At 46.4% G+C, this 14,752-nt stretch overlaps 1 protein-coding gene across 18 annotated transcripts in view; it reads left to right on the top strand.

Moving 5' to 3' along the window:
* LOC110499997 (liprin-alpha-2) overlaps window positions 1-14,752 on the top strand; it is a 233,083-nt gene that overhangs the window by 149,574 nt on the left and 68,757 nt on the right. For all 18 annotated transcript variants that reach the window (XM_036957271.2, XM_090213818.1, XM_090213815.1 and 15 more), the window contains exon 3: window positions 9,262-9,363. In XM_036957271.2, the coding sequence (XP_036813166.1) occupies window positions 9,262-9,363 (102 nt within the window). The remainder of the gene's footprint in view (window positions 1-9,261; window positions 9,364-14,752) is intronic.

Raw genomic sequence — 14,752 nt, forward strand, 5'->3', positions numbered from 1 at the left:
TGACAGACGCTAAAAGCTACACACTGATTTTTGGGTTTTTCTATTCTATCCATATTTCCTAAAGATATATAATTATTCTGACAATTGCTATAGAATCGCTCGAATTTACTGATATAAGTTCATAAAGGAATTTACTGAATTGTTTACAGAAAGTATTTAAATAATTCACTGAACAACTCTTAGTTGTCTAGAAATTCTATCTATATTTCCTAAAGAGCTAGAATTACTCTGAAAATTGTTATAGAACCGCATATATTCACTGATATATTGTTCCAAAAGGAAATCGCAGAATCATTTATAGAAAATACCTAAACGAATCGCTGAAGAAATTCAAATAAAATACCGGTGAAATACACACGTGGCGGGCGTCACATACTGATAACCCCCTTTGTCTCGACCAGGGACAGGCTAAGCATACAACGATAGAAATAAACACCACATAGTAAGGATTGGATATACCTAAATAACGCATTATACACATTATCAGACGACTTAGATAAAATGTCTGCAGCCATCACGCCCAAACAAATGATTGCAGTAGAAACTCAAGACCAAGGGGAGCAGCCAGATAACACTCAGATCGTGGCACAGACTGTCTCTCAGATGATCCAACAGCAGGCAGCCCCACCACCCCATTACCCTCCCCCACAGCGGTATATCCTGCAACGGCAACGGGCTCAACGAGGCCCCTACACTGGACCATACAGAGGGGGAAACTACCAGTGGTATAACTGCGGAATTCCCGGTCACTATGCCAGATATAGCACGAAACCACTCTCCCCGCAGCAAAGAGCAAAGAGGAAGAGGACCCTCTCCTAGACACATGCAGCAGGAGCAGCAAGATTACAACCAACCCTCCCACTTCAACACCTGATCACCCAGTAAGAATGATGAGGATGCCACTCCTGCCGATGACCACACTGTCTGAAGCCCAAGAAGTGTACTGGCTAAAATGCCTACCCACAGGGCCTGCCACCCCTCACATCCAGTTTAAGTTCAACCAACTGAAAGCTCAAATCTACACTCTGCACCCATATAAGACTCCCCAAGCTGAGATCCATTGCACACTCAATGCAACAGAAACTGATGACTGCCTCTACACTGCAGACTGGGACGAAGACATGATGCACCTGACCCCACCTATCAGGTGTTGTACCATTGGGTGTGGCCCAGAGGGGGTGGCAGCACCGGTCATCCTACGATCAAGGAACCTCCATGCACCCCTGGCCTGGACGGCTGAAGCATCAACAGCCATAGCACTCCTGAAAACAGATCTATCAGCGGCAGCAGCTCTGACTGCACCTGACTACAAGAACAAGTTCCATTTGGATGTTTCTGAAAGGGAAGGATTCACCTCATCCGTCCTATTCCAGAAACAAGAGGGGGAGAGAAGGGTCTTGATGTACTACTCTTCAAACTTGACCACATTGAGGTAGGACAGTCAACATGCTCCAGATACGTTGCTGCAGTAGCAAAAGCTATTGAAAAAACAGCTCACCTCGTGATGTCACCCTTCAATCAGCCATCATCCCTCAACCAGCATCGGCCAAATTAGCTGAAATCATCGGATTGACGCAGGTCCTCATCAGAGGAAAAGGAAAGACTAAATATCTATACAGACTCAGCCCATGCCCATGAAGCAGGCCACACTGATGGACCCAGAACTTTTATGAGAAACACATGGCCCCACACACGAAGGCAAACTAAAGACCCTCCAAAAAGGCCTCGCACATCTGGTGGCACCCTCACATAAAAAATATGACTGACTTATTTTATGACGATGATTTATTTTGTGACGAATGCAATGGTTGTGACAGACACAACCCAAAGAAACCATATCAAACACCAATGGGCTCATACGTAATACCTAATGCATGTTTTCAGGATATTAGTATAGACTACACCGACATGGGCCCCGAAAATGTATCTAAAGGCAAACTCTATCTCCTAGTCATAGTAGATAGGTTCTCCAAATGGGTAGAGGCAATAATAACAAAAGGGGAGGATGCTAGGTCAGTCTTTAAGTGGCTACAAACCAAACTAATACCCAGGTATGGCATCCCAAGACAAATCAAATTTGACAAATGGCTTACATTTAACAAACACCTGAGACAGGTGGAAGAAAGATTTGGCATAACCCACAGATTTGGATCTGTGTACAGGCCCCAATCCCAAAATCTGGTGGAACGTCAAACCAAAAGCAAAAGCTAAGATAGCTAAAGTATGTGCCTCATGGGATAATGACTGGTAGAGTCATGCATGGTCCACCAAGGGAGGGAGGTCATATGCCCGCCCTTGATGTACAACAAATTGTAATGTCTAATTATGTGAAAAAACTGACGGTTCTCTCTGCAGCACTCTCTACCCAGGTTCACAAGGTCCAGGAGGGGGAGCTGCCGGGGGACACGCCACTACTGAAGGTAAAGGTTGGTGACGGGGTGAGGGTTACAGTCCACAAGAGAAAGTGGCTGGAACCCAGGTGGACTGGACCGTACGAAGTGAAGGAGGTTACTTCACACTCAGTCCAGGTCAAAGGTAAATCAGGCACACCTTGGCACCGCCTTACACATTGCACCCCAGCCCCAATTCCTTCTAGAACACTGACTGAAGTCAGAGCTGATTTGAGCGGCCTAAATTCGATTCCAAATGAAGACACTCCTTCCTCAGGTGATGCGGCATCAAACTCCGCCTCCCCTGAGAAGGGAACCTCGCCCAGTTAGAGGGAAATTTCTCCCTCTCTGGGTGAGGCTGGGGATATCTGGTCCCTTATTTGTGATATTCCTACTGATATTTGGAGTAACCCTAGGACTTTCACATGGTTAATTGAACAACTATTTCACCCTGCCACATCACATACACCAACCCCTACACATGTCCCTAACTCCTTTCCTGATATCACTCCCTCCAATCACTCCCGTCCCAAACGTAGCACTACACCTACAGACCCACCATGCAAACCAGACAAGGTTAGGAGCACCACCTTATGTATACCCACGATTGCAACCGCCACCTTTCTGCTATAGTTTTCACGTCTAATAGATGTGAAGAGGGGGATTTGTTATATAAATATTCATACACATAGCTCATATAAACAAAGACATTCCGTCGTAAGAACACATACACCCAGCCATAAGACTGACCCCCTCTTCCTTATATAAACACACATCTCATCTCCCTCTAACTGGCCGGTCCCAAGAGCAAAGAACTTTTGCTGTGCACCAATGGGGCCCGCTCTGGCTAGAGCAAGGCCCGCCTCCAACCCTCCGACCAGTCAAGAAGACCGAAACGACAAGACTCCACCTACTTTATTCTATGTATAAAAATGTATGTAACCATTGTATAGGTCTCTTTTTCACCTGGCTCCTTGCCGAGTTATGTGAACTAGGTCCGTGCACGTAAAACTGCGGGACAAGATATCTCTGACTCATTAAAACTGTCTTTTGTTACAACTGAAATCCACTCTGTCCAGCGTCCGTGATTTGGTCTCAACTCTCCAGTATTTGAACACTAACACTTTATTACATTGCTCAACATTTCCTTAACATTTGTGATAATTAGTTAAAGCAATTAATTTGTATCTGCTCTCATCAGACTTTGGCTGCACATTTTCTGCCATTTTCCTCAAATCTGATAACGTGAAGCCTCACACATTTTCTGAAGAATTGTATTGTGGGCCCTAAAAGCACGGAAGTAGTGTACACTGCTTGTATACTTCGTATTTTGACAAATTTAGTACGACATTCGGGAATTTTTGGCATTCTAACTACATCCATACTACGAATAATAAGCATACTATATACTCAATTCACGTCACAAATAGTGCAGTTAGTATGAGTGTTTGAAAACAGCTATGGAGTTTGTGTGGATGGGCAATTTATTGGACGTTTTTGAAGTCTGCTCTTTTTTAGTGGTGCTTTTCTTTAGTTCTTCCAATAGCAATCCTTCTCCGGGCTGGCAATGTTGGCCTTTAGGAAGAGGCAGTGTTTAATAAAAACATGTCAGGACCCCGTGGACCAGATCATTTCATTTTGAAGCAGGGATTTGGGTGAGACAGCTGGTTTAACAGCTCAGCCAGTTAGAACTAGAGTGAGAGAGAGTGAGTGTGTGTGTGTGTGTCAGAACTTGTACTGTACCCCACAGCCTTTTCTTCACCTGCCAAGGTTCTGTTCGGCCACCCTAGCAGAAGTCAGTGTGTGTTCGTCAAGGCGGGGCGGACGCATAAACATGAAACTGTTACCTCTCTCAACGATTTGTTGCACTAAGGGAAACATGGTAACATTTTGTAAAAAATACATGTTTCTCTGACAATGGCTGTACTAAGTTGACATTACTTTTAAGTTAGCTCAGAACTCTAAAATGTCCGGTACTTGAAGGATGTTGTATATTGAGATGGAGCAGAGGGATAGGGTCATGTTTATTTTATTTAACCTTTATTTAACCAGGTAGGCAAGTTGAGAACAAGTTCTCATTTACAATTGCGACCTGGCCAAGATAAAGCAAAGCAGTTCGACACATACAACGACAGAGTTACACATGGAGTAAAACAAACACAGTCAATAATACAGTAGAAAAATAAGTCTATATACGGCAAAAAAAGGCCATGGTGGCGAAGTAAATACAACATAGCAAGTAAAACACTGGAATGGTAGATTTGCAGTGGATGAATGTGCAAAGTAGAAATAAACATGGGGTGCAAAGGAGCAAAATAAATATATCAATACAGTAGGGGAAGGGGTAGTTGTTTGGGCTAAATTATAGATGGGCTATGTACAGGTGCAGTAATATGTGAGCTGCTCCGACAGCTGGTGCTTAAAGCTAGTGAGGGAGATAAGTGTTTCCAGTTTCTGAGATTTTTGTAGTTCGTTCCAGTCATTGGCAGCAGAGAACTGGAAGGAGAGGCGGCCAAAGGAAGAATTGGTTTTGGGGGTGACCAGAGAGATATACCTGCTGGAGCGCGTGCTACAGGTGGGTGCTGCTATGGTGACCAGCGAGCTGAGATAAGGGGGGTCTTTACCTAGCAGGGTCTTGTAGATGACCTGGAGCCAGTGGGTTTGGCGACGAGTATGAAGCGAGGGCCAGCCAACGAGAGCGTACAGGTCGAAGTGGTGGGTAGTATATGGGGCTTTGTTGACAAAACGGATGGCACTGTGATAGAATGCATCCAATTTATTGAGTAGGGTATTGGAGGCTATTGTGTAAATGACATCGCCGAAGTCGAGGATCGGTAGGATGGTCACTTTTACGAGGGTATGTTTGGCAGCATGTTTGAAGGTTGCTTTGTTGCGAAATAGGAAGCGAATTCTAGATGTAACTTTGGATTGGAGATGTGTGATGTGAGCCTGGAAGGAGAGTTTACAGTCTAACCAGACATCTATGTATTTGTAGTTGTCCACATATTCTAAGTCAGAACCGTCCAGAGTAGTGATGCTGGACGGACGGGCAGGTGCAGGCAGCAATCGGTTAATGAGCAAGCATTTAGTTTTACGTGTATTTAAGAGCAGTTGGTGGCCACGGAAGGAGTGTTGTATGGCATTGAAGCTCGTCTAGAGGGTTGTTAACACAGTGTCCAAAGAAGGGCCAGACGTATACAGAATGGTGTCGTCTGCGTAGAGGTGTATCAGAGACTCACCAGCAGCAAGAGTGACATCATTGATGTATACAGAGAAGAGAGTCGGCCCAATAATTGAACCCTGTGGCACACCCCATAGAGACTGCCAGAGGCCCGGACAACAGGCCCTCCGATTTGACACACTGAACTCTATCAGAGAAGTAGTTGGTGAACCAGGCGAGGCAATCATTTGAGAAAGGCTATCGAGTCTGCCGATGAGGATGTGTTAATTGACAGAGTCAAAAGCCTTGGCCAGGTCAATGAATACGGCTGCACAGTATTGTTTCTTATCGATGGAGGTTAAGATATCGTTTAGGACCTTGAGCGTGGCTGAGGTGCACCCATGACCAGCTCTGAAACCAGATTGCATAGCGGAGAAGGTGCGGTGGGATTAGAAATGGTCGGTAATCTGATTGTTGACTTGGCTTTCGAAGACCTTAGAAAGGCAGGGTAGGATAGATATAGGTCTGTAGCAGTTTGGGTCAAGAGTGTCCCCCCCTTTGAAGAGGGGGATGACCGCAGCTGCTTTCCAATCTTTGGGAATCTCAGACGACACGAAAGAGAGGTTGAACAGGCTAGTAATAGGGTTTGCAACAATTTCGGCAGATCATTTTAGAAAGAAAGGGTCCAGATTGTCTAGCCCGGCTGATTTGTAGGGGTCCAGATTTTGCAGCTCTTTCAGAACATCAGCTGACTGGATTTGGGAGAAGGAGAAATGGGGAAGGCTTGGGCGAGTTGCTGTGGGGGCTACAGGGCAGTTGACCGGGGTAGGCGTAGCCAGGTGGAAAGCATGGCCAGCCGTAGAAAAATGCTTATTGAAATTATCAATTATAGTGGATTTATCGGTGGTGACAGAGTTTCCTACCCTCAGTGCAGTGGGCAGCTGAGAGGAGGTGTTCTTATTCTCCATGGACTTTACAGTGTCCCAGAACTTTTTTAAGTTTGTGTTGCTGGAAGCAAATTTCTGCTTGAAAAAGCTGACCTTGGCTTTTCTAACTGCCTGTGTATATTGGTTTCTAGCTTCCCTGAAAAGTTGCATATCACGGGGCTGTTCGATGCTAATGCAGAATACCATAGGATGTTTTTGTGTTGGTTAAGGGCAGTCAGGTCTGGAGAGAACCAAGAGCTATATCTGTTCCTGGTTCTAAATTTCTTGAATGGGGCATGCTTATTTAAGATGGTGAGGAAGGCATTTAAAAAAAAATAACCAGGCATCCTCTACTGACGGGATGAGGTCAATTTCCTTCCAGGATACCCGGGCCAGGTCTATTAGAAAGGCCTGCTCGCTGAAGTGTTTCAGGGAGCGTTTGACAGTGATGAGTGGAGGTCGCTTGACCGCTGACCCACTACGGATGCAGGCAATGAGGCAGTGATCGCAGAGATCTTGGTTGAAAACAGCAGAGGTGTATTTAGAGGGCAAGCTGGTTAGGATGATATCTATGAGGGTGCCCGTGTTACGGCTTTGAGGTGGTACCTGGTAGGTTCATTGATAATTTGTGTGAGATTGAGGGCATCAAGTTTAGATTGTAGGATGGCTGGGGTGTTAAGCCTGTTCCAGTTTAGGTTACCTATCAGCACGAGCTCTGAAGATAGATCGGGGGCAATCAGTTCACATATGGTGTCCAGAGCACAGCTGGGGGCAGAGGGTGGTCTATAGGAGGCGGCAACGGTGAGAGACTTGTTTTTAGATAGTTGGATTTTTAAAAGTAGAAGTTAAAATTGTTTGGTTACAGACCTGAATAGTAGGACAGAACTCTTTAGGCTATCTCTGCAGTAGATTGCAACACCAACCCCACCCTTTAGCCGTTCTTGTGGTGGTCTCTCTGTGGTGGTCTCTCTGGCCTGTGAGCCTGTCTGTTTCATTGACCCTGAAGGACAACTTGGAGAAACAACGTAATTGTAACATAACTAAAGACTGTGCAGTTATATAAATAACTAGATTTAGTAAAATACCAATATGCCAGCATGCAATTTCATATCTGAAGGACTTTATAGAGCCCAATACAGGAGTAAGAAAAATCTATGCATCTTAATGTGGTCTCATTGTCATTGAAGGGCAAGTTACATGCTCCCAATTCTCCCATCTCTAAACACACAGGCACAAAGGCTCACACACACACACACACACCTTCCACATCTTCATCACCCCACTCTGAGCCCAGCCTCATGTTTGTTGATCGTTCACTTGTTATTGACATCTCAACTCACCTCGGAATCAAATCAAAACTTCAACCCCTCCTGACACTCAAAAGGCCCACAGCAGATACTAGTTTGCATGTTTTATATCCTCTACCTGGCCACTGTGCCCCCCTTCAAGACCTGTCGGCTCCCAATGTGTTTAATTTATGACAGGCTGAAGGTTTGAAGTCATGTCGATGTCAGTCATTCTGTCAAGGTTGTTTACCTAAATGTACCAACACCAGAGAATATAGTAGAGTCTAGACAACACTTAGGGTGTGTGAGTAACAAATAGCACAGCAAATGGTTAGAGACGCGCACACTTCCCCCACAGTCTCCCCGGCCAGAGAGAGTGTTTTTGGGATAATGACGGGTCATATATTGGACCTGTGGACCTCGGTCCTGCGGGGGTAATTGGCCCATTCGTTCTGTGGCATTTAAATCCAGCCGTCAATTATCCATCTGCTGAGAGACGGATGGACGGGCACAGGCAGTTAGCTTTAGCTCTGCATGCTGTCTCTCTCTACTATCAGATAACACACACATCTATTCTGACTCCGTAAGGTTAGAGTTTAGGCACTCCTGCTTCAGTTGTCTGGATACCTGCTGTGTTGTTGTTGTTATATGACAGCATCTCACTAAGGAATACTTACAGAAGTTAGTTTGTGGCCAATTTAGCTGTACATTATTGTTCTATTTATTGAACGACTGAGATACTGACTCCCATCTTATTTCATAGGCTGTTACACTGACCAGTGGACAGTGACTGCCTTCCATGCTTGGTTTGTAATGCTGGCCTGTGCAGTGATTCTGCCACCACACTTCTTTTTGCTTCGTGCTGACAGTACAGTACAGTAGTCATGCTTAAGTCCACTATGGCCCGGTGCCCACTAGTCTCCTCGGGGGGGCAATCCTCTTACAGCCTGTGTGTAGAGATTACCATTAGCACATTCACCTTATATTCTCTGCCAAACCAAATTTTCACTTTTCCCAGAACCCACAGGTTTTAACCTGTTTTCGGTGGTGATGGTGGTGGTAGTCGTCTGGAAACACATCGTCAAAGTCTGGGATATCCACAGTAAGATCAGGGAGTCAGTTTGTCTAATTTAGCCTAAGGTGCAACCCAATGGGGAAAAGAAACATCAGGGAACCAGAACACCATCGATAACATAAAGGGATCATTATAGAAGGCTCTTTTCCCTTTGGATTGGACATGATTAACATAGTTTTTTTAAACTATGTCTGTGAACTGTGGGCTAGTCCATTGAGTATGACATGTGAGTGATGGGATGGGGTGGGGGGGCTTGTTTAATGACTGTCTCATATTTCCTAACGATATTGTGCGGTATGGATGCCAATGACATGGATGGCTTTGTGCGAACTGTTTTCTGGGTTGTGGTGATGAAGAGGAAGATGTATTGTGTGTTATGGATGGTGCTGTGATGCTGACCTCTATGTTCTGTGTTGCTGTACAGGAGTTTGCAGCCCTGACCAAGGAGCTGAACGTGTGCAGAGAGAACCTTCTGGAGAAGGAGGAGGAGATCTCTGAGCTCAAGGCCGAGAGGAACAACACCAGGGTACGTGGATAGGAGACACACACTCACTCATGCGCACGAGCAGACACAAGAACGCGCGTGCGCACACAGACACACATTTTTTCTGCCCAATTCTAACCTCATACATTGACCTGAACCAGAACAGCTCAGTCTATGGAGATCACATCAAATCAAATTTGCCACATGTGCCGATACAAGTGTAGACTTTACCGTGAAATGCTGACTTACGAGTCCTTAACCAAAAGTGCAGTTCAAGAAGAAGAAAATATTTACCAAGTAGACTAAAATAAAAAGTACTAATAAAAGTAACACAATAAGAATAACGAGGCTTTATACAGGGGGCTCCGGTACCTAGTCAGTGTGTGGGGGTACAGTTAGTTGAGGTAATTTGTACATGTAGATGGGGTCAAAGTGACTATGCATAGGTAACAACCAAACAATGTTTTCATCTGTTGACGCGGTTGACTGGTCATCTGTAACATAGGTCAATGGAACCGGTAGCCTGCATTTCCCCAGGGGACAGATTTGGACCCCATATACATTAGAGCTACCTCTGAATTGCATTTCCGATTAATACCCTTTCATTAAGCAGAGAAACCAAACTCTTCTATTAACAGATAAGGCTGCTCTTTTCCCACCAGGCTGTATAATGGGAGACTCACATAGTTACACCGCCATTTTAGTGTCACTGCTCTGCCAGAGAGAGAGCGAGAGAGAGAGAGAGATGGAATTTAGTCTCTCTCTCTTCATTATCACCTTGAATTCTATGCATAGCGATTATGAGGCAGACTTTTAATATATCAGCTTTTTTTTTGTTGTAAAGGTGTTAAAGTTCATAATTAAATCTTTGAAGCCAGGTGCATGCAATCAGTGGGTTGGAGGGCTGACAACAGAATAGAGGATGATGTACCTCTAGGTTTTAGGCCTCAACACTGTAAGCTGGATAAACCATGCAGTGTAGAAGCATGATAAGAGAGAAATTAAATTCATAGAGAGAGGAGGAGAGAGAGTGTGTGTGTAGGTATAGGTTATAGAGAGAGGATGAGGAAGAGAGGGTGTGTGTAGGTTATAGAGAGAGGAGGAGGAGACGGTGTGTGTAGGTGTAGGTTATAGAGAGAGGAGGAGGAGACTATGTGTGTAGGTTATAGAGAGAGGAGGAGGAGGAGAGGGTGTGTGTAGGTTATAGAGAGAGGAGGAGGAGGATAGGGTGTGCAGGTATAGGTTATAGAGAGAGGATGAGGAGAAGGAGGAGAGGGTGTGTGTAGGTGTAGGTTATAGAGAGAGGAGAAGGAGGAGAGGGTAGGTGTAGGTTATAGAGAGAGGAGGAGGAGAGGGTGTGTGTAGGTATAGGTTATAGAGAGAGGAGGAGGAGAAGGAGGAGAGGGTGTGTGTAGGTGTAGGTTATAGAGAGAGGAGGAGGAGAGGGTGTGTATAGGTTATAGAGAGAGGAGGAGGAGATGGTGTGTGTAGGTGTAGGTTATAGAGAGAGGAGGAGGAGAGGGTGTGTGTAGGTGTAGGTTATAGAGAGAGGAGGAGGAGACTGTGTGTGTAGGTGTAGGTTATAGAGAGAGGAGGAGGAGAGGGTATGTGTAGGTGTAGGTTATAGAGAGAGGAGGAGGAGAGGGTGTGTGTATGTGTAGGTTATAGAGAGAGGAGGAGGAGAAGGAGGAGAGGGTGTGTGTAGGTGTAGGTTATAGAGAGAGGAGGAGGAGAGGGTGTGTGCAGGTGTAGGTTATAGAGAGAGGAGGAGGAGAGGGTGTGTGTAGGTTATAGAGAGAGGAGGAGGAGGATAGGGTGTGCAGGTATAGGTTATAGAGAGAGGATGAGGAGACTGTGTGTGTAGGTGTAGGTTATAGAGAGAGGAGGTGGAGAGGGTATGTGTAGGTGTAGGTTATAGAGAGAGGAGGAGGAGAGGGTGTGTGTATGTGTAGGTTATAGAGAGAGGAGGAGGAGAAGGAGGAGAGGGTAGGTGTAGGTTATAGAGAGAGGAGGAGGAGAGGGTGTGTGTAGGTGTAGGTTATAGAGAGAGGAGGAGGAGAGGGTGTGTGTAGGTATAGGTTATAGAGAGAGGAGGAGGAGAAGGGGGAGAGGGTGTGTGTAGGTGTAGGTTATAGAGAGAGGAGGAGGAGAAGGAGGAGAGGGTGTGTGTAGGTGTAGGTTATAGAGAGAGGAGGAGGAGAGGGTGTGTGTAGGTATAGGTTATAGAGAGAGGAGGAGGAGGAGAGGGTGTGTGTAGGTGTAGGTTATAGAGAGAGGAGGAGGAGAGGGTATGTGTAGGTGTAGGTTATAGAGAGAGGAGGAGGAGATGGTGTGTGTAGGTGTAGGTTATAGAGAGAGGAGGAGTAGAAGGAGGAGAGGGTGTGTGTAGGTGTAGGTTATAGAGAGAGGAGGAGGAGAGGGTGTGTGTAGGTATAGGTTATAGAAAGAGGAGGAGGAGAAGGAGGAGAGGGTGTTTGTAGGTGTAGGTTATAGAGAGAGGAGGAGGAGACGGTGTGTGTAGGTTATAGAGAGAGGAGGAGGAGAGGGTGTGTGTAGGTGTAGGTTATAGAGAGAGGAGGAGGAGAGGGTGTGTGTAGGTGTAGGTTATAGAGAGAGGAGGAGGAGACGGTGTGTGTAGGTGTAGGTTATAGAGAGAGGAGGAGGAGACGATGTGTGTAGGTGTAGGTTATAGAGAGAGGAGGAGGAGACGGTGTGTGTAGGTGTAGGTTATAGAGAGAGGAGGAGGAGACGGTGTGTGTAGGTGTAGGTTATAGAGAGAGGAGGAGGAGACGATGTGTGTAGGTGTAGGTTATAGAGAGAGGAGGAGGAGACGGTGTGTGTAGGTGTAGGTTATAGAGAGAGGAGGAGGAGACGGTGTGTGTAGGTGTAGGTTATAGAGAGAGGAGGAGGAGAGGGTGTGTGTAGGTGTAGGTTATAGAGAGAGGAGGAGGAGAGGGTGTGTGTAGGTGTAGGTTATAAAGAGAGGAGGAGGAGAGGGTGTGTGCAGGTGTAGGTTATAGAGAGAGGAGGAGGAGAGGGTGTGTGTAGGTTATAGAGAGAGGAGGAGGAGACGGTGTGTGTAGGTGTAGGTTATAGAGAGAGGAGGAGGAGAGGGTGTGTGTAGGTGTAGGTTATAGAGAGAGGAGGAGGAGATGGTGTGTGTAGGTGTAGGTTATAGAGAGAGGAGGAGGAGACGATGTGTGTAGGTGTAGGTTATAGAGAGAGGAGGAGGAGACGGTAGGTGTAGGTTATAGAGAGAGGAGGAGGAGACGGTGTGTGTAGGTGTAGGTTATAGAGAGAGGAGGAGGAGAGGGTGTGTGTAGGTGTAGGTTATAGAGAGAGGAGGAGGAGAGGGTGTGTGTAGGTGTAGGTTATAGAGAGAGGAGGAGGAGACTGTGTGTGTAGGTGTAGGTTATAGAGAGAGGAGGAGGAGAGGGTGTGTGTAGGTGTAGGTTATAGAGAGAGGAGGAGGAGAGGGTGTGTGTAGGTGTAGGTTATAGAGAGAGGAGGAGGAGAAGGAGGAGAGGGTGTGTGTAGGTGTAGGTTATAGAGAGAGGAGGAGGAGAGGGTGTGTGTAGGTGTAGGTTATAGAGAGAGGAGGAGGAGAGGGTGTGTGTAGGTGTAGGTTATAAAGAGAGGAGGAGGAGAGGGTGTGTGTAGGTGTAGGTTATAGAGAGAGGAGGAGGAGAGGGTGTGTGTAGGTGTAGGTTATAGAGAGAGGAGGAGGAGAGGGTGTGTGTAGGTGTAGGTTATAAAGAGAGGAGGAGGAGAGGGTGTGTGCAGGTGTAGGTTATAGAGAGAGGAGGAGGAGAGGGTGTGTGTAGGTTATAGAGAGAGGAGGAGGAGACGGTGTGTGTAGGTGTAGGTTATAGAGAGAGGAGGAGGAGAGGGTGTGTGTAGGTGTAGGTTATAGAGAGAGGAGGAGGAGATGGTGTGTGTAGGTGTAGGTTATAGAGAGAGGAGGAGGAGACGATGTGTGTAGGTGTAGGTTATAGAGAGAGGAGGAGGAGACGGTAGGTGTAGGTTATAGAGAGAGGAGGAGGAGACGGTGTGTGTAGGTGTAGGTTATAGAGAGAGGAGGAGGAGAGGGTGTGTGTAGGTGTAGGTTATAGAGAGAGGAGGAGGAGAGGGTGTGTGTAGGTGTAGGTTATAGAGAGAGGAGGAGGAGAAGGAGGAGAGGGTGTGTGTAGGTGTGGGTTATAGAGAGAGGAGGAGGAGAGGGTGTGTGTAGGTGTAGGTTATAGAGAGAGGAGGAGGAGAGGGTGTGTGTAGGTGTAGGTTATAGAGAGAGGAGGAGGAGAAGGAGGAGAGGGTGTGTGTAGGTGTAGGTTATAGAGAGAGGAGGAGGAGAGGGTGTGTGTAGGTATAGGTTATAGAGAGAGGAGGAGGAGAAGGAGGATAGGGTGTGTGTAGGTGTGGGTTATAGAGAGAGGAGGAGGAGAGGGTGTGTGCAGGTGTAGGTTATAGAGAGAGGAGGAGGAGAGGGTGTGTGTAGGTGTAGGTTATAGAGAGAGGAGGAGGAGAGGGTGTGTGTAGGTGTAGGTTATAGAGAGAGGAGGAGGAGAGGGTGTGTGTAGGTGTAGGTTATAGAGAGAGGAGGAGGAGAGGGTGTGTGTAGGTGTAGGTTGCTTTTTATTATTCTGGCGGGGCGACGGCTGAGGTAGAGCTGGGGCCAACGTTCAGATTGATTAAACGGCGGGGGTTTGGGTGTGGGGAGGGAAGGCGGGGGGATCTCAGTCTGCTGGCAGTCCTTCAGACGCTCAAGGAGGGACGGAGAGAAGGAAGGATGGACAGACCCCTTGAAGCCTTCCAAAACTAGTCCACACCACTCTGTCAGCACCTTCTGGAGCAATGTATTCAGCATTTATTTTAAATGGAATGCTTGTGTGGATATTGAAACAGAGCCTACAGTATGTTTACCATTTAGGCCCCACCCAACATAGCCTCTGCAGTGCCTGATGGGTAGTGTAGTGCAACACTGAAATCCTAGTGAAGTTCTACCAGGTTGAGTGAATGTGTTTACTTTGAAAATGTGGTTGATGTCTGTATTTCTAATGATTCTTAATGCCTGGATGATTAAGAGATTACAGTCTGTGGTTTAAGCACAATGCTTGGACGGACTCACAACACCAGAGCCCTGTTTAAAGATGGGTTTAGAAGTAAATTACTTCCTTGGTTAAATACTGTGGCGACGCCAGTATGAGAACTCTCCAAACCATTGGTGAACCACATCATTATGTTAATAACCGGCCACGGCGCGCGGCGACGCCGAGAAGGGGTTATTTGGCCTAGCGGAGCACAGTCAGGGTTAGAAACAAGGCATTTGGGATGTGGAGATGAAGAAAACGGTCAATGTTTCTCAGAATGACCAGACAACAAAGCTGAAGTCACTGCATGAACCTCTCCTCAGATCAGTATCTCAGCGGAGCTT

Source organism: Oncorhynchus mykiss, chromosome 21, assembly GCF_057628025.1.
Source record: "Oncorhynchus mykiss isolate SJ-2025 chromosome 21, ASM5762802v1, whole genome shotgun sequence".
Classification (NCBI taxonomy): domain Eukaryota; kingdom Metazoa; phylum Chordata; class Actinopteri; order Salmoniformes; family Salmonidae; genus Oncorhynchus; species Oncorhynchus mykiss.